The 22,389-nt window shown below is 44.1% G+C and overlaps 2 protein-coding genes and 2 long non-coding RNA genes across 14 annotated transcripts in view; 2 read left to right on the top strand and 2 right to left on the bottom strand.

Moving 5' to 3' along the window:
* Rnf8 (ring finger protein 8) overlaps window positions 1-4,542 on the bottom strand; it is a 48,353-nt gene extending 43,811 nt beyond the window's left edge. For all 9 annotated transcript variants that reach the window (XR_012450661.1, XR_002213084.2, XR_012450660.1 and 6 more), the window contains exon 1: window positions 4,296-4,542. Coding sequence is in view for 6 of the 9 variants with exons in the window: in XM_074082292.1 (XP_073938393.1) it covers window positions 4,296-4,406 (111 nt within the window). In the remaining 3 variants the exon portion in view is untranslated. The remainder of the gene's footprint in view (window positions 1-4,295) is intronic.
* Window positions 4,479-9,806, top strand: LOC109694155 (uncharacterized). Its single transcript, XR_012450662.1, has 3 exons — window positions 4,479-4,615; window positions 7,282-7,406; window positions 8,702-9,806. It is a non-coding gene; the product is annotated as an uncharacterized lncRNA (long non-coding RNA).
* Window positions 9,807-9,901: 95 nt separating this feature from the next.
* LOC141425640 (uncharacterized) lies at window positions 9,902-14,457 on the top strand. Its single transcript, XR_012450663.1, has 2 exons — window positions 9,902-13,962; window positions 14,045-14,457. It is a non-coding gene; the product is annotated as an uncharacterized lncRNA (long non-coding RNA).
* Window positions 14,458-19,410: 4,953 nt separating this feature from the next.
* The window catches only part of Tbc1d22b (TBC1 domain family member 22B), a 74,416-nt gene continuing 71,437 nt past the window's right edge, over window positions 19,411-22,389 (bottom strand). For all 3 annotated transcript variants that reach the window (XM_074082296.1, XM_074082297.1, XM_020175914.2), the window contains one exon: window positions 19,411-21,410. In XM_074082296.1, the coding sequence (XP_073938397.1) occupies window positions 21,282-21,410 (129 nt within the window). In that variant the 3' untranslated portion in view covers window positions 19,411-21,281. The remainder of the gene's footprint in view (window positions 21,411-22,389) is intronic.

Below are 22,389 nucleotides of genomic sequence, written 5' to 3' on the forward strand. Positions count from 1 at the left end.
CTGGAATTTTTTTTTGTTTTAATGGTACTGGGGATTGAACTCAGGGCCTCACTTGAACCACTATGCCAGCCCTTTTTGTGATGGGTTTTTTTCAAGATAGGGTCTCATGAACTATTTGCCCAGCTCTGGCTTTGAACCACCAACCTCCTGATTTCTGCCTCCTGGGTAGCTAGGATTACAGACATGAGCCATCAGCACCCAGCAGATTTTATCATAGGTTTCCCCCCATCCAGGTCAGAAGTTGGAAACTGGACTATTACTACTGGAAAATATGAAGCAGCAGCTAGGATTTCTTACAATTTGATTTGCTTCCATTTAAAATGTGGTGACTACCTCCACTAAAACTCTGAGTCTGAAGTTTTTCAGACAGTTTGCATGAAATTTCCCTAATCATAGAATTTCCTCCAAATTAATATGTACAACTTTTAGAAATCTAATGCTTAGGACTGGGGGTGTAGCTGAGTGGTTGGGGGAATGTTTAAAGACTACCTGCTACCATATTCTGGATACTTTTTTTTTTTTTTGGCAGTACTGGGGTTTGAACTCAGGGCCTCACAATTGCTAGGCAGGCACTCTATCACTTGAGCCACTCCACCAGCCCCCTGCCATCCATATTCATTAAGAATTTCCATCTTGGAAAACAGGTCAATGTTAAGGGGAGAGCACTAGTAGGAGGGTAAGGGTGAATGAGGGTGAATATGGTTGATGTACTTTCTATACAGGTGTGAATATGGAACACTGAAACCTGTTGAAACTCACCTTAAGAAGGGGAATGGGAACAAATAAAAAAAAAAAAAAGAAGGAGAATGGGGTCAGGCACTGGTGGCCTACACCTGAAATCTTAACTACTCAGGGGGCAGAGATCAGGAGAAGGACGGTTCAAAGCCAGCACAGGCATAGTTCATGAAACCCTATCTTGAAAAAAACCCAACACAAAACAAGGCTGGTGGAGTGCCTCAAGTGGTAGAGCACCTGCCCAGCAAGTGCTAGAGAGTTAGGCCCTGAGTTCAAACCCCAGTACAACCAAAAAAAAAAAAAAAAAAAACAGAAGGGAAAGGGAAGGGAATAGGAGGAAGAATAATGGAGAATAATGGAGGGGATGAGCCAAACTGGGGTATGATACATGTATATATGGAAATGTCACAACGAAATCCCCTATATAACCATCATATACTAATAAAGATGTTAAAAAATTTTTCTATCTTGGAGCCTGGTACAGAGGCTCATACCTGTAATCCTAGCTACTAGAAAGGCATAGTAGGGAAGATTGTGGCTTAAGGCCAGCCCATGCAAAAAAAGTCACAAAACTCTATCTTAACCAAGCTGGGCATGGTGGCATGTGTCTGTCATCCCAGCTACATGTGAAGCATAAACAGGAGGATCAAGGTCCAGGTAAGCCCTGGAAAATTTGAGACCCTATTCAAGTAACACTAAAGCAAAAAGGGCTGGGGGTGTAGTTTAAGTGGAAGAGCACCTGCCTTTACAAGTGCAAGTCCAGGAATTCAAACCCTAATACCACCAAAAAAATAATAATTCCATCTGGGTAGCTTTGGTAGTTTTCCTAAGGGAGGAAGTAGCCCATATTTCTTCTCAATACTTGAGGGAAAACAGCTAGATAGCTTTTAGGGAAAACAGTATGAAGAGACAGAAGAGTACCTTTTTCTGAGACTGCCTCCTACAGACTTTAAATTCAGAAAAAGAAAGAAACATTCTTTTCCATTCTGCCCTTCACAGTCTGTCCTAGCATTTACCTCAGAACTGCTGACATTTCACATATATCACAGATAAAGAGCATAATGTGTTTATCTGGAAATTTCAGCACCACTTATAGTGTAAAACTTAATTTTCCACGGGCACCAAGTACCAGCTAACACCAACCCATATACTGAGAACTGTTTCTGCTCACAATAGTTCTGCAAGTGTTTGTAGATTCTGACATCTGATCTAGAAGACTGTCTAGTTCTTGTCCACCGCCACTAATGCCATGTCTTTTGTCCTGGGCACCAGGACATCTGTTTCCCAGATGACCAGTAAGCACTCTAGAACCATCCTTTCCTTTTTTCCAACCTCCTTAGGGGAGAAAGTTTTATGAAAACCAAATATAAGAGAACAAGCAAAGCTGGACACCAGTGGCTCACACCTGTAATCCTAGCTACTCAAGAGGCAGAGATCAAGAGGATCTTGGTTCAAGACCAGTCCAGGCAAATGGCTCCTGACCAAAAAAAAAAAAGGCACTGTTGGAGTGGCTCAAGGTATAGGCCCTGAGTTCAAAGAAAATGTGGCTTTTCCTTAAAGGGCCTAGGAAGTTGCTAATTTGCAATAAATCTCTACTTATTTGTTTTCATACCAAATTCTCTGGACTGGCTTAGTAAGTTTAAAGACACACATTAAGACAGATGACTTACTGTACACCTCCTTCAATGAAATGAGAGGAACCATGTTTTACTACTATATCTGCAAAGTCTGAGCCTTTGAAGGGAAATGGAAAGGCAGGAAATTGACTTCACTTTGCTGTTACAATTAAATGGTATCAGCACACCTCCCAAAATCTTGTGCAAACCAACTTGTGCTATGATTTGAGAACCATTACAATAAGACCTCATCTTGGCTTTGATTCAGACTCCACACACACTACAGGCTAAGCTCCAACCAGTAAGATCTGGCTGGGAAATCCAGGCCTGGCAGGCTTCTCCCTCACACAGGCTCCTGGGCAGACCATGATCCTCCCAGTATGTCTTTACCATTCACTTGGTTTGTATGCATCTTTTCCTACAGGTGTGGCCTCACACAAATCAGTGGAATAATTAGAACACATCTGGTGCTTTACTGTCTACTTGCCCTTGCTACAGATACAATTATCCCCTCCCCCCCCAAAAAAAAACAGGGCTACCAAGCTATTTGAAAGTAATAAGTTAACCCATAGAAGTGAATCTAAAAGGGTAATCAACATTTGACAACTAAGTTGCCATATAGGATTGTTGAGAGAATATACAGTGTGTGTGCAGGGATCAGAGTATGTAGGTAAAATGCAGTTACACACAAAAATAAGTAATACTTTATTACCTCTTAATTCAGTAACATGTAAGACTGGACCTGAATCCCCGCCTTGAATATTACTAAATTTGATCATGTAGATGTTCTCAGACTGCTTCGCTGTACAAATTCTCTTTCCTCATTCAAGTCAAAAACTCTTGCAGGTGCTATACCAAACAATATTAAGTAGTCAACAAATACCTGGGAGACTAAATTGAGACTATACGGTGTGGAAGAAAACTCTAACTAAAAAAACAGGTAAAAATGAAAAGAATTTGTGTATGTGTGTGTGTTACTGGAGTCTGAACTCAGGGCCTTGTCCTTGCTAGACAGATTCTCTACCAGAGATCTCCCTAAGTTTTTGCCACAATCTCCATCCTCCAAACCTCCGCCTCCCCAGTGACTGGAATTACAGATGTGAGGCATAGGGCCAGGCAAAAGAATTTTCACTATCACCTCAAAGTGAATGTTGCACGCAAATTATTTCCAAAATCCAAATGGTTCCCCATCAGAAGCCTGTCTGTACTCAGTGTTCCTTTTTGGGCTGAGTGGAAGTATGTCTCTCCCCTGTTCTCTGGGATTCTCTAGGTCTACCTTAGTCCGAATCCTTGTCGCATCCTCCCCCCGCCCCCAACCCCCCATTGCAACTGTTCCTCACCTTCTCTCTTTAACAGGATCAAGAACCGTGCACTTGGCTGCATTAGCAAACACTGTAAGCAGCCTCTGGAGAGAACTCTGGATCCCCATCTCTGTCCCACCTTCGGGGGATGGGGGGACACTCTTCGGTCCCCAGACTCAGGATCACCATGGCCCATCCCAACGCCAACCTTCCTTACAGAAGGAAGACATTGCCCTCTAAAGTTTGCGTAGCTAAAGCGTGCAATCGCGTTAAAAAAAAATCGACAAAGTCCATGCCCCGGGCGGCCCTGCGGACCCTGTCCCCGGCCCTCGGCGGTTGGCGATTCGACGGTTAGGGGGCAGCTCCGCCTCTGCTCCTCGACCTGAGGGTCCGAGGGTCCATGCAACCCCAGGAGGGCCGACCCAGCCCCCGGCGGGCCCTCCTTCCCTTCGAGGCCGGGCTGGTCCTCAGCTGCGCGGCCCCAGCTCCTTCCGCCCCTTGGGCCCCCATCCCCCCAAGCACCTCCCGCCCCTGACCCCCATCTCCCCCCGGGCCCGGCACCGCGGCTTGCTCCCATCCCGCCCGCACCGAGGCCTGGCTTGGCCCCGGCCCCCCGCGCCCCCCGCCCGCCCCTCCCCCTCACCTCGCGCCCGTCCTCCAGCAGCAGCCACTCGGCGTTCATCCCCACCCGGCGCAAGCACCAGCGCCGGCCGCCGGCGAGGCCTCCCGGGACCAACGGGCCAGGCTCCCCCATGGCCCGCTCGGCCCTGGTGGCGGTCAGCAGCGAGAGAAACTCCGGCCCAGGTTCCAGCCGCCTCTCGGCCTTCCAGACCGCGCCATACCTAAACAACAGACAGAAGCAATCGCCCGGATTCGTCCGCGATCGAGTCGGTCGCACGCTCGCCGACACTGCGCCTGCGCAACGCAAGGGCCGGGCGACGGGCGCAGGGGCGTGGCCACATGGTAGGCGTGGCCTCGGCCCGACTCTAGCCCCGCCTTCCCCGCCGCCGCAAAGTCCTAGCCGTCTCTCTCTCTCTCTCTCTCTCTCTCTCTCTCTCTCTCTCTCTCTCTCTCTCTCTCTCTCTCTCTCTCTCTCTCTCTCTCTCTCTCTCTCTCTCTCTCTCTCTCCTCTCTCTCTCTTTCCTCTCTCTCTCCTCTCTCTCTCTCTCCTCTCTCTCCTCTCTCTCTCTCTCTCTCCTCTCTCTCTCTCTCTCTCCTCTCTCGCTCTCTCTCTCTCATAATATGCTTATAAATTGTTAACCAGGTATTGGAAAACTGAGAAGATAAAAGGTGGCAGGCATTGAGCTATCGGGGGTATCTACCTGTAATCACACCAAGTATAATAGTAAATGGCTAACTTTTTTTTGGAGCTAAGTGCCAAATTCTAAGCATTCTATGTACATCACCTTATGGAGATTCTTTGGTGTTTTGTTTGTTTTTGTTTTAGCTTTTCTTTTTAGTGCCAAGGATCCAACCCAGGGCCTTGCGCATGGTAGGCCAGTGCTCTACCACTGAGTGACATCCCTGCCTGCCCTCTTAAGTGTTCTTCATGGATATCATGGCAGTTACATGCCCGTTTTTAGGGATGCTGGGGAAAGAAGCACTAGGAGGTTTAGTAATCTTTCCAAAGTAACAAGTTAAATGGTAGAATAGGCTGTCAGTCGGGGTTTGTTTCCAAAGTGCAATTTCCTAATCATGGCTTCAAACCCAGCCTAGAGCGGCTTATCGGTGCGGCACTGTCGGATCTTGCAGCCTGTGACCTCAGAAGCTCAGGAAAATGGGGATCGCAGTTGCAGTCAAGGAGAAGCTTCCCTAAGCCATGCATGGGTGTGTGCTGGTGCCCCCACCTCGCCTGCGTATTCTGTCTCAGGAACGGCTAGTGTGTGTGTAGAAGCCTTCCTGACATTTAGTCTGTGCCTTCTCTGGCTCCTCTTAGCTGTGACACTTTTCTTGTTTTTGATGACCTTGACAATATCTTGGTCAGGTGGAATGCCCTTCCATTGGGGTTTGTCCAATGTTTTCTCATGGTTAGACGGGGGCAATGGTTTTAGGAGAAACAGCAGGTAAAGCGTCATTCTCATCGGTCATATCCACTACGCATGCTATCAACATGGACTAGCATATCTGGGGTTAATATCTATCACCTGGATAAGGCAGTGTTTGCCAGGTCTCCACTGTCAGTTTATTCTTTTTTCCACAATATTCTCTTTGGAAGGAGACAGTATTAGAAGCACTTGCTTAAGAAGGAGGGAGTGGGGTAGCTACAGAAACTATTTAGAATTCTGCAAAGGAAGTTTGTCTCTTCTGTCCTATTTCTTTTTTTGGTCATTTATTTATATTAGTATAGACCCAGGTATATTTATTTTATACTATGTGGTTACAATCCAATAATGCATTATTTTGTTATTCAAATTGTTCCTACTTTGGTCAGTAAATAAACACTTCCGTCTTTATGCCAGTAACATACTTTTGGTTACTGTGGTTTTGCAGTAAGTTTTGTAATCAGGAAATGTGAGTCCTCTGACTGCTCTTGTCATTTTCAAGATTGTTTTAGCTACTTGGGGGTCCCTTTAAATTCCATATTTTTTTTTGCAGTGATGGGAATGGAGGCTCATACATACTAGGTACCTACCACTGAGCAGTGCTTCCCAGCTCCCTACTTTGGCTAGTGAGAGCTCTTTCAGTTGGCTGTGATACCCCTGTGACATAGTCCATTGTGTGTTGTATTGAGCACTTCCTACTTTCTGGCACAAGATAGATGCTCTAGGCCTAGAATCAGCCATGTCTCCAAGGAGCCCTGGTTTCTTTTAATTAAAAAAAAAAAAAGGTATCAGAAACAAAGGCACCTAGTGGCACCTCCTTACGCACATAGTCATGAAGATTTGTACATGTATACACGTGTGTGCAGAGTCATCCCTTGATACTCATGGGGGACTGCTTCCAGAACCACCTGAAGATAGCCAAATCCATGGATGCTGAAGACTCCTATATTCAAATAGTATAGTAGTTGAGAAAACCTACACACTTCCTCCTGTATACTTTAAGTCATATCTAAATTACTTACAATATCTAATACAATGGAAATGCTAGATGAATAGTGTTGGCAATAATGGAGTCAAGGGGTTTCGGTTCTTACTGCACCCTTAAGCTTCTGTTTCCCAAGGTCAGGGTCCTGCCTCAAGTCTAGCTTGAATTCTCCTTCTGCCCAACCTCCAATCAGCATGAACCATAAGATCCTAACCAATCAGATCATGCCGAGTCCCACTGAGGGGTATTTAAGCCCCTGACCCCCCCCCCCCCGCCCCTTGGCTCTCTCCCTCTCCCACCCAGCAATAAAGAATCTCTTGGCCAGATCACTCCTCTCCGTGTGGTCACTTTGGGCCCTACAAATAGTTGTTTTCTTGTATAGCTTGGAGTAATACAAAGAAAAAGAGTACATATTAATACAGTTTTTTTTTAAATATTTTTAATCCTTGGTTGGTTGGATCAACAGATGTAGAATCCTTGGGTAGGGAGGGCAAACTGAATATATAGCTAAACATGGATTCATACTGATGTCTTACAAGTCTCTGAAGGGAGTAGGGAAAAAGGGAGGTGACTGAATTAACTTTGTTTTCTTGCAATGATAGGAATCCATCCCTGGGCCTCAGGCATAAATGGCAAGTGCTCTACCCATTGAGCTACAAACTCAGCCCTTCCTAAGCAACTTTGGAAATTAATGGATTTTGTAAGGCTAAAGGGAAAAGATCTACATGTAAGTACTATACTAGAGTTGATACACTTCTTTCCACTGGTGTATAACAATTTTGAAAAGTACATGTTTTCTGGAAATAAACAAGGGTTTGTGATGAGAGGTTTCTGGCTTTTAGAGTAGATGGTAACAGATAAGCAAGGGGGTGGCTAAAATAATGCAAGTGGTAATGGATGTGTTCTTATGTATACCTTTTTGTGATACATTTAAATATATTTGGGTTATTTTGTTAAAATCTATACTCTATTTAGGATCCTGTATGTTTTTTAACATTTTGGATAAATTTTACCTTAACAGTTCATTGGTTAATGTATACATAAAGGTTCACTCTTGCAAAGTTTCCTGGGAACTACATGTAGATGTTCCCAGATGAGGTCCCAACTGACATCCAGCATCAGCTGCCAGACGTGGGAATAAAGATGCCCTAGATGGTGCCAACCTCTCAATAATGAGTCACCCCCAGTCCCAGAATCTTTCCAGCTGAGGCTCCAGATATGGTGGAGTAGATCTAAGCCATCTGAATTCCTGACCCACAGAATCTGTGAGTGTAACTCAGTGGTTATGCAGCAATAAGGAACTGGAACAGGCCAGGCGCTAGTGGCTCACGCCTGTAATCCTAGCTACTTGAGAGGCTGAGAAGGGGAGGAATGAGGTTTGAGGCCAGCCCAGGCAAATAGTTCATGAGACCCCCCATCTCCAAAATAACCAAAGCAAAGTGGACTGGAGGTGTGGCTCAAGTGATTAGAGCACCTGCTTTGCAAGTGTGAAATCCTGAGTTCAAATCCCAGTCCCATCAAAACAAACAAACTGGAACAGGAAGGGTGTGGGGACATGCTGGGTATGGGGGCTCTTGGACAGTTGTAACCCCCAAATTTCAGTGGCTTAATACAATAGGAGTGTACTTCTACATGATTTGTCACTTGGTAGCTGTGAATAGTTGGTTCAGACGCCCTGAGGATTCGAAAATCCATGCATGTTCAAGATCCTTATTTCAAACGGCAGAATAATTGGTGTAACCTATGCATCTTCTCCCACACAGTTAAGTTGTGCTTAGGTTATGTATAATACCTAATACAATGTAAGTGCCACATAAATGGTTCTCTACTGTATTGTTCAGGGAATGACAAGGAATTTGTTTTGAATATTTCCAATCAGTAGTTGGTTGGATCTGCAGGTGCAGCACCCACACATAGAGAGGGCTGACTATATCTTTTTGTTGCATTGTTCCTGGTTGGTGGCTTCCCTCAAGCCATCCAAGATCTTCAAATTCTTTCATCTCTGGCTTCTCTATTCCCCAGGGTTTTGCAGAATCCTCTGCATCCAGAAGGAGAAACAGGGGAGGAGAGAATGGAGAAGGTACACCTGCTTCTTAAATGTCTCTAAAGTGACAGTGGAGAAATGCAGTCCCTGCTTGATCAGCCACTCCCCAGCAACACCTCTAAGCTAAGGAAACCAGAGCCAGAATCCTGCCAGACTCTAGAACCCATTAATGAATTGAAATGGTGACTGTGACAAAGCTCTCCCTCACTCCCATTTCTGTTCCTTTTCGTCTCTGGAGAAGTGGAGTGATGAAATCAGGTAAAGGGTGACAGTTTGCTCACCAAGTAGAAGCGAGCTAAAGGCTACTGCAGTGTAGGTGAGTATGTGGACTCAGAGCCAGGCTGCTTGAGTTCAAATCCTAGCTCTGCCATTTACTAGATAAGAGACTTTGAGCAAGTTACTTGACTGCTCCAAGCCTCAGTTTCCCTGTTTCTAAAATGAAGATGATGCTAATGATAAAAGAGTTGTTCTGAAGATAAATTCTTGTAAGACAGATTTGTCTGGCGTGTATAACTACCCAGGAATTGTTGGGAACTCTTGTGAAGAATGGAGCCAGATTCTGCAAAAGCCACTCCCTGCCTGTATAAACACTGTCTCTGCTATTTTCTCACCTTTTTCTCCAGTGCTGGGGATTGAACCCAGGACCTCACACATTCTGGGCAAACCTGTTACCACTGAGCTAACTCCTGAACCTCCCCTATGAATTTCTGTGCTCTCCTGTCTAAGAGACATAAAAATAAGGTGGTTTCCCCTCTTTAAATTGATAAAGTTATAAGGTAGAAATTCCTTCAATTTTAGACTTTTTTTTTAATAACCCCTATCCAAGCAAGGTGGATCTTTGCAAAGCCTAAACCAAATAATCCCCTCTGTGAACAAAGGTAGGTCCACACTGAGGCACCGCTCTGCCAGCTGACTTGAAGCACCATTTCCCTGCGAGGCGAGTGAAGGTGAGATGGAGCGATTTTCGTGGTTTTGAAAGACTGAGCAGTGAGGAAAGGGGTCTGGCTAAGTGAGTTTCTCCGCAGTACTCTCTAATCTTGCTACCATGAGCCAGTTTTTTTTTTTTATTGTTTTATTATTCATATGTGCATACAAGGCTTGGGTCATTTCTCCCCACTGCCCCCACCCCCTCCCTCACCACCCACTCCGCCCCCTCCCTCTCCCTCCAACCCCCTCGATACCCGGCAGAAACTATTTTGCCCTTATTTCTAATTTTGTTGAAGAGAGAGTATAAGCAATAATAGGAAGGAACAAGGGTTTTTGCTGGTTGAGATAAGGATAGCTATACAGGGAGTTGACACATTAATTTCCTGTGCGTGTGTGTTACCTTCTAGGTTAATTCTTTTTGATCTAACCTTTTCTCTAGTTCCTGGTCCCCTTTTCCTATTGGCCTCAGTTGCTTTTAAGGTATCTGCTTTAGTTTCTCTGCGTTAAGGGCAACAAATGCTAGCTAATTTTTTAGGTGTCTTACCTATCCTCACCCCTCCCTTGTGTGCTCTCACTTTTATCATGTATGAGCCAGCTTTTTAACACATGGCTACATTTAGACATCCAGGGGTGGGATGGGAGGAGACTATGAAGATGGGCTGTGGGGAATGCAGGGTAACTGGGGGTAGGTGAGATCCTAGATGAGACAATCCAGCCTGAGTGTATGGGGTTGTGTGGCAGGAGCTAGGGTTGATGGTGAAGGCCCCACATTCTAGTAGTTTCCACCTTTTCTCCACTTCCTTTATTCTAATACCATCTCCTCTCTGCCTCAACACCTCCCCTGAAGTAATCAGGGAAGAAGTGTTGTTTTGGGGAGGGAAATGTTTTACAAAATCAGAAGTAGACGAGGATCAAGAGAAAGGACCATCTTCTTAGGACAGCTTGGGCATGAAATACTGCTTTATAGGGTTTCAAGTACGGAGTTCATACCTTTAATCAAGTTTATTGTATTTGGGAAGTAGTTATAATGAATCGTCAAGTTTTTTATATCTGGGGATACGTGCAATCAGTAATTAAGGTGGATATTTTGGAAGTACTTAAAATTAGCATTGGAGGGACCACTGCATTCCTCTTTAGTCTGGGCTCTAGTTAGTTTACAGCCTCAAGCTTGCCAAGGATCACTATCCAGTTCAAATATTTATTACCCACCTGATTTTATTAAGGAGAGAGAGGGGAAGGAGGGATAGGGGAGGGAAGGAAGCAAGAGGGAGTGAAAGGCAGCAGTGGGAACCAGGCATCAATAATTACAGTCTTGCCTTCCTCTCCCTGCAGAGTTGACTTCAGGCTGCTTATTTTGCAAGTAATACATGGTATCGAGCACCTAATATAAAATTTAGGCATGACGTAATTTATAATTGAATCCTATCACTTTGACTATTTTTGCATTTCCGAAATCACAAAGCTACCTAACTCAGTTCACCTTTGTCCAGGTTGGGGAGCGGGAACCGAGGATGTGGGTAAGTCTCACATGTACAATCCTGAGTTCTACAATCCAAGGTTGTAACACAGTTCTCATCCCCGCCCTCAGTTCCCTGCCGGGCTGGGAATGAAACACAGCACCTCCCCAGCCAGGCAAGCGCTCTACCACTGAGCTGCACCTCAGCCTTCTCAGCCTTCATCACTTTTGTTTTTTTTTAAACTTACAGATTTGTTGTACTGTCAGCTCAGATATATATTATTCAGAATTTGCTGAAATGTGCTGGTTTATTTCACCTAATAACAGCCTTACCTCTTATTGTCAGTAATAATGCTTAGAGCTGTGTTTTTCAAACTCAGGTTAACTCTGGGTAATGAGTTATGTGATTAACATTAAAATATAAAATATTAACATCTTAAAAACAAAGGAATACGATAGAATGTCAGAGAGGCTGTTGCACACCGTGAGGGTAGGTGTTGTGAGATGAGGGTCATAGTGGTACCTGTGCACATATAACTGGGTCTCAATGTAAAATGTGATTTTTTTTTTTACTAAAGATTGTGGTCAAAACCAGACCTTCTGGTGCCAAAGTGTAGGAAGCCCACTGCAGCCTCTCTGCCACTGATTATAACTTAACATTCTAGACGAAATACAAACTCCAGGACTCTGTAAGCAAGCAAAGAGGAAATTCTTTGTATGGAGTTAGTTGCCCAACATTTTCTCCTCTCTTCTCTCCCAACTTTGACTTGAGAATAGGTCCAGTTGGAGGGCTGCACCGTAGCAGTGACAGCAAAATCTCTAAGTCAGAGAGGGTGGGGGAGGAATTTCCATTGAAAAGATGTTTTCTCGCTCAGATGTGTCCAAGGGCAGGCTTCCATGGTGCAGCATTGTAGGTGGCAGTGTAAGTGATTTAAATTTCAAGAGAATCTCTGGTATGTGGGCAAATTACTAGGAAGAGGAGCCCCTGCAAGTCAAGAGTGTAGGGCGAATCCCAGAGAGAAGCCAATTATGATAGAGGGACTCCCTTAATACTATGTATGAATGAACCTACATTTGGCAAAGTAAAAACCACCTCTCCTCAGGGCCCCCCAAAAACCCAGCTGGTTGTAGTGGCATATTGGGCTACATAGTGAGATTTTGTCTCAAGACCTTCCCCCCAAAAAAGAATAAAATCCAACACACCATAGCAAAGATATGAAAAACTGAAATGACATTGGAAGCAAGGACCATAGACAAGGAGACAGAATTTGTAGTTTGAGAACTGGGGATGGAGCTCAGTGGTAGTGTGCTTACCTAATAGGTACAAGGGATTCCCAGTGCCTCCAGAGAAAAAAGAGCTTGGAGTGTCAACCTACAAGTGGACTGACTGCCTACTAACACAAAACCAAAATTTTCTAGAGAAGGGGTCCTTAACAAACTTAACTTTTTCCAGGATATATATATATATATATATATATATATATATATATATTTTTTTTTTTTTTTTTTCGTGCTGGAGATTAAACCCACAGCTTTGTGCATCCTATGCAAATGCTCTATCACTGAGCTGCATCCCCAGTCCAGGTGCAAGTATTTTAGGCTTTGTGGGTCTTACAGTCTCTTTCTCACAACTAAACTTTGCTGTTCTAGTGCCAAAGCAGCTGTAAACAGTAGGTAAATGAGTAGCATGACTATACTCAGGTGAAATAGTTGTTAAAAAACAGGAAGGGTCTGAGGGTGTAGCTCAGTGGCAGAGCACTTGCGTTGCATGCTTAAGATCTTGGCTTCAGGTCAGCACTGCAAAAAAAAAGCAAAAGCAAATGAAAAACCAAAAGAATATAGTTGGCCTGCAGGCCATAGTTTGTTGACTGTTGTTGTAGAGGATTTTAATAAGACCCAGAGTCATAACATAAAAATCAAATGTCCAGGATACAATCAAAAATCACTCAGCAAAGGCCTAAGAACATATAACCAACTTTTATGTGAAAAGATCAAAAGATGAAAACCTCATCCAGAGGTTGGAATTATCAGACAAAGACTTAAAATAACTAATATTATTGTAACAAGGACTTACAGGCTGCTGTTGCTAAAAGCACTGACTTTACTTGGGCCTGCAGATGTCCAATGGGTAGCTAAAATCAGGATAAAACTGGCATCTCTGCCTTCCTTTTGTTCTGTCCCTTTATTACTTAATGTTTTGGGTGAGATTCCGGCTCGACTCTGCATACAGACGTATTAGTCACTTAGGGAGTCTCATCTAAAACTGGTAATCCTATCTTTCAAGGCTGAGGATGCCAAGACAACAGTAACTAAAGTATTTTCAAGATTTTTGGTGGGGTGGGAAGGTGGCCCAAACAATGTATACACATGTGAGTAAATTTAAAAATGATAAAATAATTAAAAAAAGATTTTCAGGAACATCGTAATCAACAGATTGCTAGAGGCGTAGCTCAAGTGGAAGAGTGCCTACCTAGCAAGTGCAAGGCCCTTCATTCAAACCCCATTACTGCAAAAAGAAAAGGTAAGAAAGAAAGAAAATGTCCTCTACAAGCTCATGTGTTAAAGGCCTAGTCCCCAGCTGGGGGTGCTATTGATGGGAAATTGGGTCATGAGGTGCAAACCTCATCCACAGATTAATCCATTCATGAGCTCATAGATGAATGGGCTAATAGGAAGTGGGGTGAGCTGGAAGAATGGGTCACCGGGGGCATACTTTTGAAGGGTATATCCTACTTCCTCTACTTTTTCTCCTTCCTGGCTGCCATGACATTTCTGCCTTCCCACAGAAGTAAAAGCAGTAGAGGCAGCCAACTATGAAACCTCTGAAACTGGGAACCAAAATAAGCCTTTCCTCCTGTAAGATGATTTCTCTCAGATATTTTGCCACAGTGATGCTAAACTGACTAAAATACTCAACTTTTATAATGCCTTGTTCCAGAACACCAAAATGGCATCTAGAAGTCTCTAGTCATTGCCCAATACTGAAGGAACTAAGTATTGCCTTTCTGCAAGTCATCATGAATTCTACAAACAACAGTCTTCCAGGCAGATCAACCCATGATGAGACTGTCCCTCTAAATGGGAGCAGTTACCCCATGACAGGAACTGTGACTTCCCTGCTAAGCAGGAACATTCATTTCATGATGTAAACAAAATTAGCCCAAGCCATAACTCCTCTGGAACCTTACAGAACCAGACCAGTTTGCCGAAGGTCGTTTACTGCACATGCTTCCTTATTTGAACTTGAAGCTCTTGTCAGTACTCCTGAAGACAGGACTGAGAATATGGCTTCTCTTTATCTTCTCCGTGTGGCTAGACTGAATAAAATTCTTTTCCTGCTTGTCACCATTACTTTTGCCATTTCTTTTTTTTGGGGGGAGGGATGGTACTGGGGTTTGAACTCAGGGCCAACACTTGCTAGGCAGGTGCTCTGCCACTTGAGCCACTCTGCCAGCCCTCCATTTTGTTTTTGGGGTAAGTGGCCAGACCTGGTGTGGTGGGACTCCCTAAGGTCAGGCTCCCTTTGGCCTAGGACTTTGGCAACATTAACTATGCCCTATGAGGTAAAAGTAAGCACAGTTGAAATTAGGTGGCAAAGAGTGTCCTCAGCAGAGAAGCAGAAACTATAAAAATGGGAATTTTTGAACCAAAAAACACACAACCTGAAGTAAAAATTCTTAATAGTATGGTGGAGATGACAGGAGTTAATGAACTTTAAGATAGATAAAGAAAAATTATCTAATCTGAAGAACAGAATGAAAAATGGTTATAAAATAATGAACAGCATTTCAGAAATTGTAGGCCAAGCATTCATAGTATTAGAATGCCAGGGGAAAGGTAAGAGATTTGTGCCAAGAAAAAATATTTAAAGAAATATTTTCAGTTGTGTGCTGGTGGTTCACACCTGTAATGCTAGCTACTTTGGAGGCAGAGGTCAGGAGGATGGGTTCAAAGCCTACTTTAAAAATCCCCCCACAAAAAGGGGCTGGTGGAGTGGCTCAAGCGGTAAAGTGCCTGCCTCGCAAGTGTGAGGCCCTAAATTTAAACCCCAGTACAGCAAAAAAAAAAGTCTCAAATGTGGTGAAAGGCATAAAATTAAAGAGTCAAGAAACTCAGTGAGGGCTGGAGGTGTAGCTCAATGGTAAAGCATTTGCCTACCACACAAAGGGACCCTAGGTTTAATCCCCAGCACTGAGGGGCGTAGAGACACAGAGAGAGGGAGAGGGATTGAGTGAACAACAAACAAGATGAATGCATGTGACTATATAGGGAAAAAAAAAAACCACCACAAATTCAGTTTCTCCTATTCTCTCACTCAACAATAATCAACACACATCACTTCTGACACCAGATAAAACCCCACTCACCAAGCACGCAATCAGTTTGACAGTGGCAACCAGCTGGGTATCCCCTAATTCAGTTCAGTTGTGACACGCTCTACCTGAAGGTAGCATCACATTCCACAGATGGAGGGCTTCTCCAAGCCTGTCATCCACCCTCCGCCCCCAAATTTGGATGTGAGTCACAAGCTGTAGGTTGTTTTACCTGTGTATCAGACCCACTGACTATAAATTGAGGTTTCCACGTCCTTCTCCTTGGGTTGGATTAATAGGCTGAGTGGCTCATAGAAGTCAGGGCAACAGTTCTTTACATTTATCAGTTTATTATAAAGGATCCTTTGTATAGATGAAGAGGCGAACAGGCAAGGGATAGAGGAAGGGTTTGGAGATTCCATGCTCTCTGTGGCATGCCTCCCCCCACCCAGGGACTTCCATGTTAGCTACCAGAAGCTCTCAGAACCCTGCTCTTTGGGGCTTTTATGGAGGCTTCATTACAGACATGAATGATTAAATCATCAGTCATTAGTGATCAATTTAAACCTCTAACCTCCTTTCTTCTCTGGAGATTAGAAAGCCCCAATTCTCTTGTCCCATCTTGGTCTTTTCAGTGACAATTCCCATCCTGAAGCTACCTAGGGGCTGACAGCCATCAGTTAACTCATTAGCACACAGGAAGACACTTCTCAGTAGGAAGATTCTAAGGATTTCAGGAGTTTATGTTAGGAAATGCCACAGATGAAGTTCAGATATGTCAAGGCAAAAAATAAACAATATAAAACCTCCAGGGAACCCCCCCAACACCCAACCCACACAGACACAAAAACTTCTGTAATTAAAAAACAAAAGGTGGAAAGGGTGTAAGAATCAAAATGGTTGCAAGGCTTCTACGTTTTACTTGAAGTGATAAAATATTCACTGTAAATTGACTTTGAATAATTAATTATGCATACTGTAATCCTTAGAGCAACCTCTTAAAAATAGAAGTATATGCAAAAGACCGTAAGTACATTAAAATATTCAAATAATTCAAAAGGTAGCAAGGAGGAGAGAGGAAAACAAAATGGTAGACCTAAATCCAACCAGTTTAGTTGTAAATGGTTTAAATACACCATAAAAACAAGAGATTGTCAGACTAGATTGGAGAACAAGATCCAACTATATTTTGTCTCTAAGAAATCCACATTAAATATAAAAACATATATACCTTAAAAATAAAAGAAAGAAAAATAATTTGGGAACTAGTGGTTTTAAGAGGAAGTTTGGGTTTTCTACTCTCATGATACCTGGGTTGGCTGGGACAGGTACAGTGGGATCACTACCGAGAACAAGCAAATGTAGCCCAGTTATCATTTTAGCAGTGGTTGCACTCACTACCCAGAAGCCCCAGATCACAACCCCCCTGCAAAGCCAAACTGAATAGTGGTTCCTCTTGCTTCTGTAACCAAAGGCAATGGGTTTTCCTCTTCATACAAGTATGACAATGAGCATGACCAGAACATAGAAGAATGGAGAAAGGTGTATGCTCACAGCAAGTAAGGACAGGACTAGAATTACTTGCAAAGCAATGCTCTTCCTATGGAAAGGAAGCATGGGGATTTTATTCAGGGAGCCCATACATATTCACATGGGAAGGCACGTCAGGGCAGGCACATTTCTGAGCATGTTGAGTTTAAGGTCATAGTTCAAAATGAAAGATGGCAGGCACTAGAGCTTTTAGGCATGCTCAGTTCAATAGTATAATGAACCAAGTTTACTTTAGGTGTCTAAATGAATGAGTTAGAGTGGCTCAATGACCTTGGCTGGTTCTTTGTTTCTCCAAAATGTTTTAGCTGAAACAAAAAGAAAGGACACTTCAAAGGTACATTAATGTAGGAGTTTGCCCCTAAAGGTACCTGCCTTGCTTAGTGGCTAACATTCCCAAGAATTCCACTTCAGTCTTTGGCAAAATAAGGGAATGCCTTTTTTTCTGTGTGTGTGTGGGGGAAGATGCTGTTTTGCCATACTTATGGGTGTACATCTACCCTGGCAAATTAGCACAGGTTCAGAAGATTCTGGTCTCATGGCATTATACTGTATGCTCCCTGGTACTGTGTGAACCACACAGTATCTTTAACATCATGGATCTCAAATCACTACCTTGGTATCTATGGCAGCTTCTAATCTGGAGAAAGGTATGAAGGGCTCGGCTACTGGGGCTGTTTCTGCCTCCAGCCTTCAAGGCTCAAAGCGTTCTGATGTGTGGAGTTCAATCCAAGCCATGTGTGTCAACAAGAGACTCTTTCTTCTAGAAGCAAATGAGGTCACTATTGGAGGAATCTCTGCCTGTATCCCTTCAAGAGATGAATAAAAATGAGAGGTAGGCCCTACTTAAGTAGAACTGTAGTTTAGATTACAGAAGATCAACTGTGAGTCAGAGTGTGCCAGGATCAGTTTGGAAAGTTTCACCAACTTCCTAGGCACCATCAAACATATTCCAGAAGATGCTTGGTTTTCTGCATAAATGAAAACAAAGAGTTTTCAAGTAAAGATTGGTTCAGGTTAGTTATTTTCATCTCTGGAACAATTATTGGCCTCAGTCCAAATAATATCAAATAGAAAAAGTGTCCATTTTATGCCAAAAATTAAATTTTAAAACATACATATTTTGGTGGTACTGGTGGTTGAACTCAAGGCTTTGAGCTTGTTAGGCAGGCACTCCACTACTTGAGCCACTCTGTCAGCCCTGTAAATTCTTATTGTAGAGACTCTACCTGAAACCTAATACCTGTTTTTCCCTTCCTCCATTCTAACAGAATCCTGATTTTTAGCTAGGCATATGGCTGCCTAAAACAGACTAAGTCCCCAACCTCTCTTGGAACTTGACATGACCTGTGGTGGACTAAGTTCTGCCCTGTGAGCTTGAAGAGGGAGTATTTCATGGCAACTTCCTGGAACTTTCCTTAAGACACTACTGGCACAATTCCTTTCTTTTTTCTTTGTTCCCTTTGACCTGTTGCTTGGAAAGTAGATATAAAAACAGCTGGATTGCTGGTTATCATCTTCACCATGCAGACTTAGGGAAGGAGTCCAGCTTCCTAAGATTTTGTGGCCCAGCCCTGAGTTGCCTACTTTTGGAATCCGATGTAGTCAAATTACATTTCCTGAGATGCTTCACAGGAAAGCTGCCAAAAGAGAGCTCAACAGCCAAAACCAAAAGGCCTAATGAAGACCTAATGGAAGGGCCAGCCTGAGTTCTGTACGGTTTGGTGGAAAACACCAACCAGGCAAGCCAGGATGAGGCCTGCATGCTGTTCTGACTCTGCTGGTGCCTTCCTTGGCCTTGGGTTGGGTTTTCCTCTGAACAATGAGGGTGTTAAATTGGCTGTCTAGGCTTTTGTTCAGCACTGAAATTCTAGCCCATTTTCTTCCTTCCTTCTTTCTCCCTTCCCTTCCCCTTCCTTTCTTTCCTTCCCTCCCTAGACAATTTCTTCTACTCCCCTTTCCTTCCTGTTTTCTTGAGATGGGATCTTGATATGTAGCCAAGAACGGCAGATCTTCCTGCCATATGCCATCACAACCAGCTTCTAGTTCCATTTTCTAACCAGAGCTGGGCACAGCTGGGTATGGAGGTTCACCCCTATAATCCCAACATTCAGGAGATTAAGGCAGGAGGATCATGCATTCAAGGACAGATTGGGGTACAAAGTGAGACCCTGTCTCAAAAAAAACGCTTGGCGCATGGTAAGGTGCTCTATAAATATCTACTATTAGGAGCCAGTTACTCATTTTGTAGTTTGAACAGTACCTTTCACAGAGCAGAGGCTCAGTGTTTACGGATAGCCTCTGAAAATGCTTCTTGGTCTTCTGTTGATGCTCTGCTTGCTCTACACATTTGACTCTCCCCCTCATCAGTAAGAAAAAAAACAAGAGAAGGACACACTTTCTGTTCTGTGTTACACAAATCCATGGAAGAAAAATCAGCAGACAGAGGAGGAAATACACCATTTATTTACAACTCATTCACCATACCCACAATTTCCCATACAAACATAAAAACTAAAAAAATAAAACCACCACTTGGGAACACAAGTGTCTTTCTTTAATTCGTCTGAATTGGTTGAGGGAGGGCCATGAGCCCTCCCTCTGTGAAGGACACTACTGAGGCACACCGAAGGGAAGGAGAGGGTGAGGATGGCGCCTGAGAAACAGCTCCAGATGAGGAATTTAACTCAAAGCGTGTGGTACGGCCTGTGGTGGGGGTTCCCTGGTCAAAGACTCAGGGTGCCATCCTCCAGGAACACTGCTTGGCTTCCAAGAGGACTACAGCTGCTTTCTCCCACCTTCCCACTGTCCACTGTCAAACACCAAGAATCAAACACAGGTCACACATGAGCTGTGCAGGATGTGATGGTGATGGCAGGGGACACCTAATGTTGCTGAGAAGAGCCCCACACCCCAGAGACACTGGGAACCTCTTCCCTTGGCACTGACTAGTCAGCCACAACTTTTGTCCTGAATTCAATGCTGACTTAAATAGGAAAGACTAAACCCTCCGCCAACTCCAGGGAAAGGCAGGAGCAAACCTGTAGGAAGGCTTCGACCTCTGCAGTCCCTTCTTGGGGAGGCTGCTAGGGGTGAGTGGTGGGAGCTCCACCACTGAAAAGGTGAGAGCGAGAGGAAATGTTCCAGAAAGGCTGAAGGAGAGGTGGGAAGAAAGGGGAGAATGAAAAACTCTGAGACACTGATGCTTGGGCTGGCAGCTCACCTGCTCAGCTGTACCCACTCCAGCCACCTCCCAGTCTTCTCCCATCAGAGAGGGCGTCCCAGAAACCAATCTGGAGGCACAGAGCCACCTGCCCAGCAAAGTCACCTGTGCTAAGGACCTAGATTGCTTTCACATGTTGATGCACATTATAAATATAAAATCATATCTACTACAAAGAGGCTGTGTAATTGTACATCATTACCCATTTACATAGTAACACAATTTATACATAATATCTTGGAGTGGGTCATCATGGAAAAGGGCTTTGAAGAGTAAAAATCCCCTTCTCCCTCCCCTGCCCTGATCCTTCTTGAGGGGTGCTTATACACTTGGTCACTGGAGTCCTTCCCAACTGGTTCTGATGGGCTAGTCTGGACACAGAAATTCAGACGTGATGAAATACCAATGGGTGTGCACATACACACTCACACATGCACATACACAGACATCTGGTGAGAAAAGGAAAAATAAAATTCCTAGCCCTTGGGTGTAGGCGTCTTCCCAGAGTTATGAGCACTGGTTACCTCCTCCATCCTGCTGGCTCAGACAGGGCAGAAGGACAGGGGTTAGGAAACCAGGAGAGGAAAGTGGGCCAGGAGTCTTCTGAAAACATAAGGCATATTTGACCTGTGATCAAATTAAACTGAGTCACAAAAAACCAATGGTAGCAGAGCCTAATACTCCCATGCCTTAGGCATATAATAAATTTTGTGTGTTTTTCCTGTTTAAAAAAAGAAAAAAAGCAACTGTTATCAGTTGGGGCCTGGTGGCGAAAGCCAGCCAGTCCATGTAGGGACAATGTGAGTTGAGACCCTGAGGCTCCCCTTCCTTTGTCCAGTTTCTTTTAAAGGGGCAGACAACCCTGTACCTCCTATTCTGTCTTTCCCAGAGCTGGACCCATCCACATGGCATGGAATACTGAGAGTGGTCCAAGAGACACATCCAGAGACATGGAGTTAAGACCTGGGCGGCGGGGGTGAGCTTTTTACAGCAGGAGTGGTTCCTGGCCGCAGTCCACGGCTCGCACAGTGGCCACAGTGATCAGGTTGCCATCAGAGATGGGGCAGCCTGGGTCCCTGGGGAGACAGCACCTATCGGCGGTAGTGATTAGGGGCATCGGCAAACATGTACTTGAGTCTGTACGCCTCGGCCAGAAGCAGCCCAATCTCTTCGTTGCCCCAGTGTATCGTAGGTAGGTTCTGTAGCAGCATGAGGAGACCCTGGAAGGCAAGGAAGGCCTTTTATCTCTTTTCAGACTGCAGACAGCAAGTGGCAGACCCTTTCTTAGAGGCCCAGGCCCGGGATGGGGCCCCTCCTCCTGGGCCACACATGCCCAAGGATCTAGCCTCTCACCTCCCAAACAATGCACAACCCTTGGCCCCGTTCACCCGAGGAAGCCTTGAAAAGCCTCTGCTAACTCTCTGGTACACTAACACCTGCCTCTTTAAAATATCATGAACAAGGCATGACAACAAGGAAGTTTTTAGAGAAGAAAATAATCACCATACAACTTACCTCTCTTACTTTTGGGATAGTCCTTTTCAGTCATTTTCCATATGCATGCTTCTTTAAATAGTTGTAATCACAATTACAATTTTACATAAATTCTAATCACTTTGTTTCTTTGTTTGTTTTTGTGGTGCTGGGGTTAGATCCCGGCACCCATGTTAGGCAAGTGGCTTTCATCACTTTTTAAAAAATGATTTTCATGTTTTCCTACCCAGCCTTTAGAAATGATTGTTCTCAAAGCTAAGAGACCATCATGTGACTAGACCCAAATTCACTCAACCATTTCCCTTTGGCTAGTTAATTGGCTTCTCTATAAAACACCTTTCCTGTTAAGATGAGCATATGTACTCTCGCGTTTGGCATCTTTCCCCCAATCGCACGGCTCACTTGCAGTCACTGTGGTCACCCTCTGGCTGTTTTCCAAAGGTCGACCTCAGCCTACCTGTCCAGATATTGCCCACTGTTCCCAACGCACACGCCTCATCCAGCCAGATCCACTTCGGCCTCATTTATTTGTGCCTCCTTGGTTTAATTTATGCTATTCCTTTCATTTGGAACACTTGCACTTGTCTCCTCTACCTAGCTAAATCCTTTTTAGCTTTCCAAGACTATGCCCCTCAAACAGTCCCATGGAAACAGCCTATTAAAGAGGAGATTAGAACAAAAACGTGTGTGAGTTTTAGGTCACCT

The sequence above is a fragment of the Castor canadensis genome, chromosome 8, assembly GCF_047511655.1.
Source record: "Castor canadensis chromosome 8, mCasCan1.hap1v2, whole genome shotgun sequence".
NCBI classification, from domain to species: Eukaryota; Metazoa; Chordata; class Mammalia; order Rodentia; family Castoridae; genus Castor; species Castor canadensis.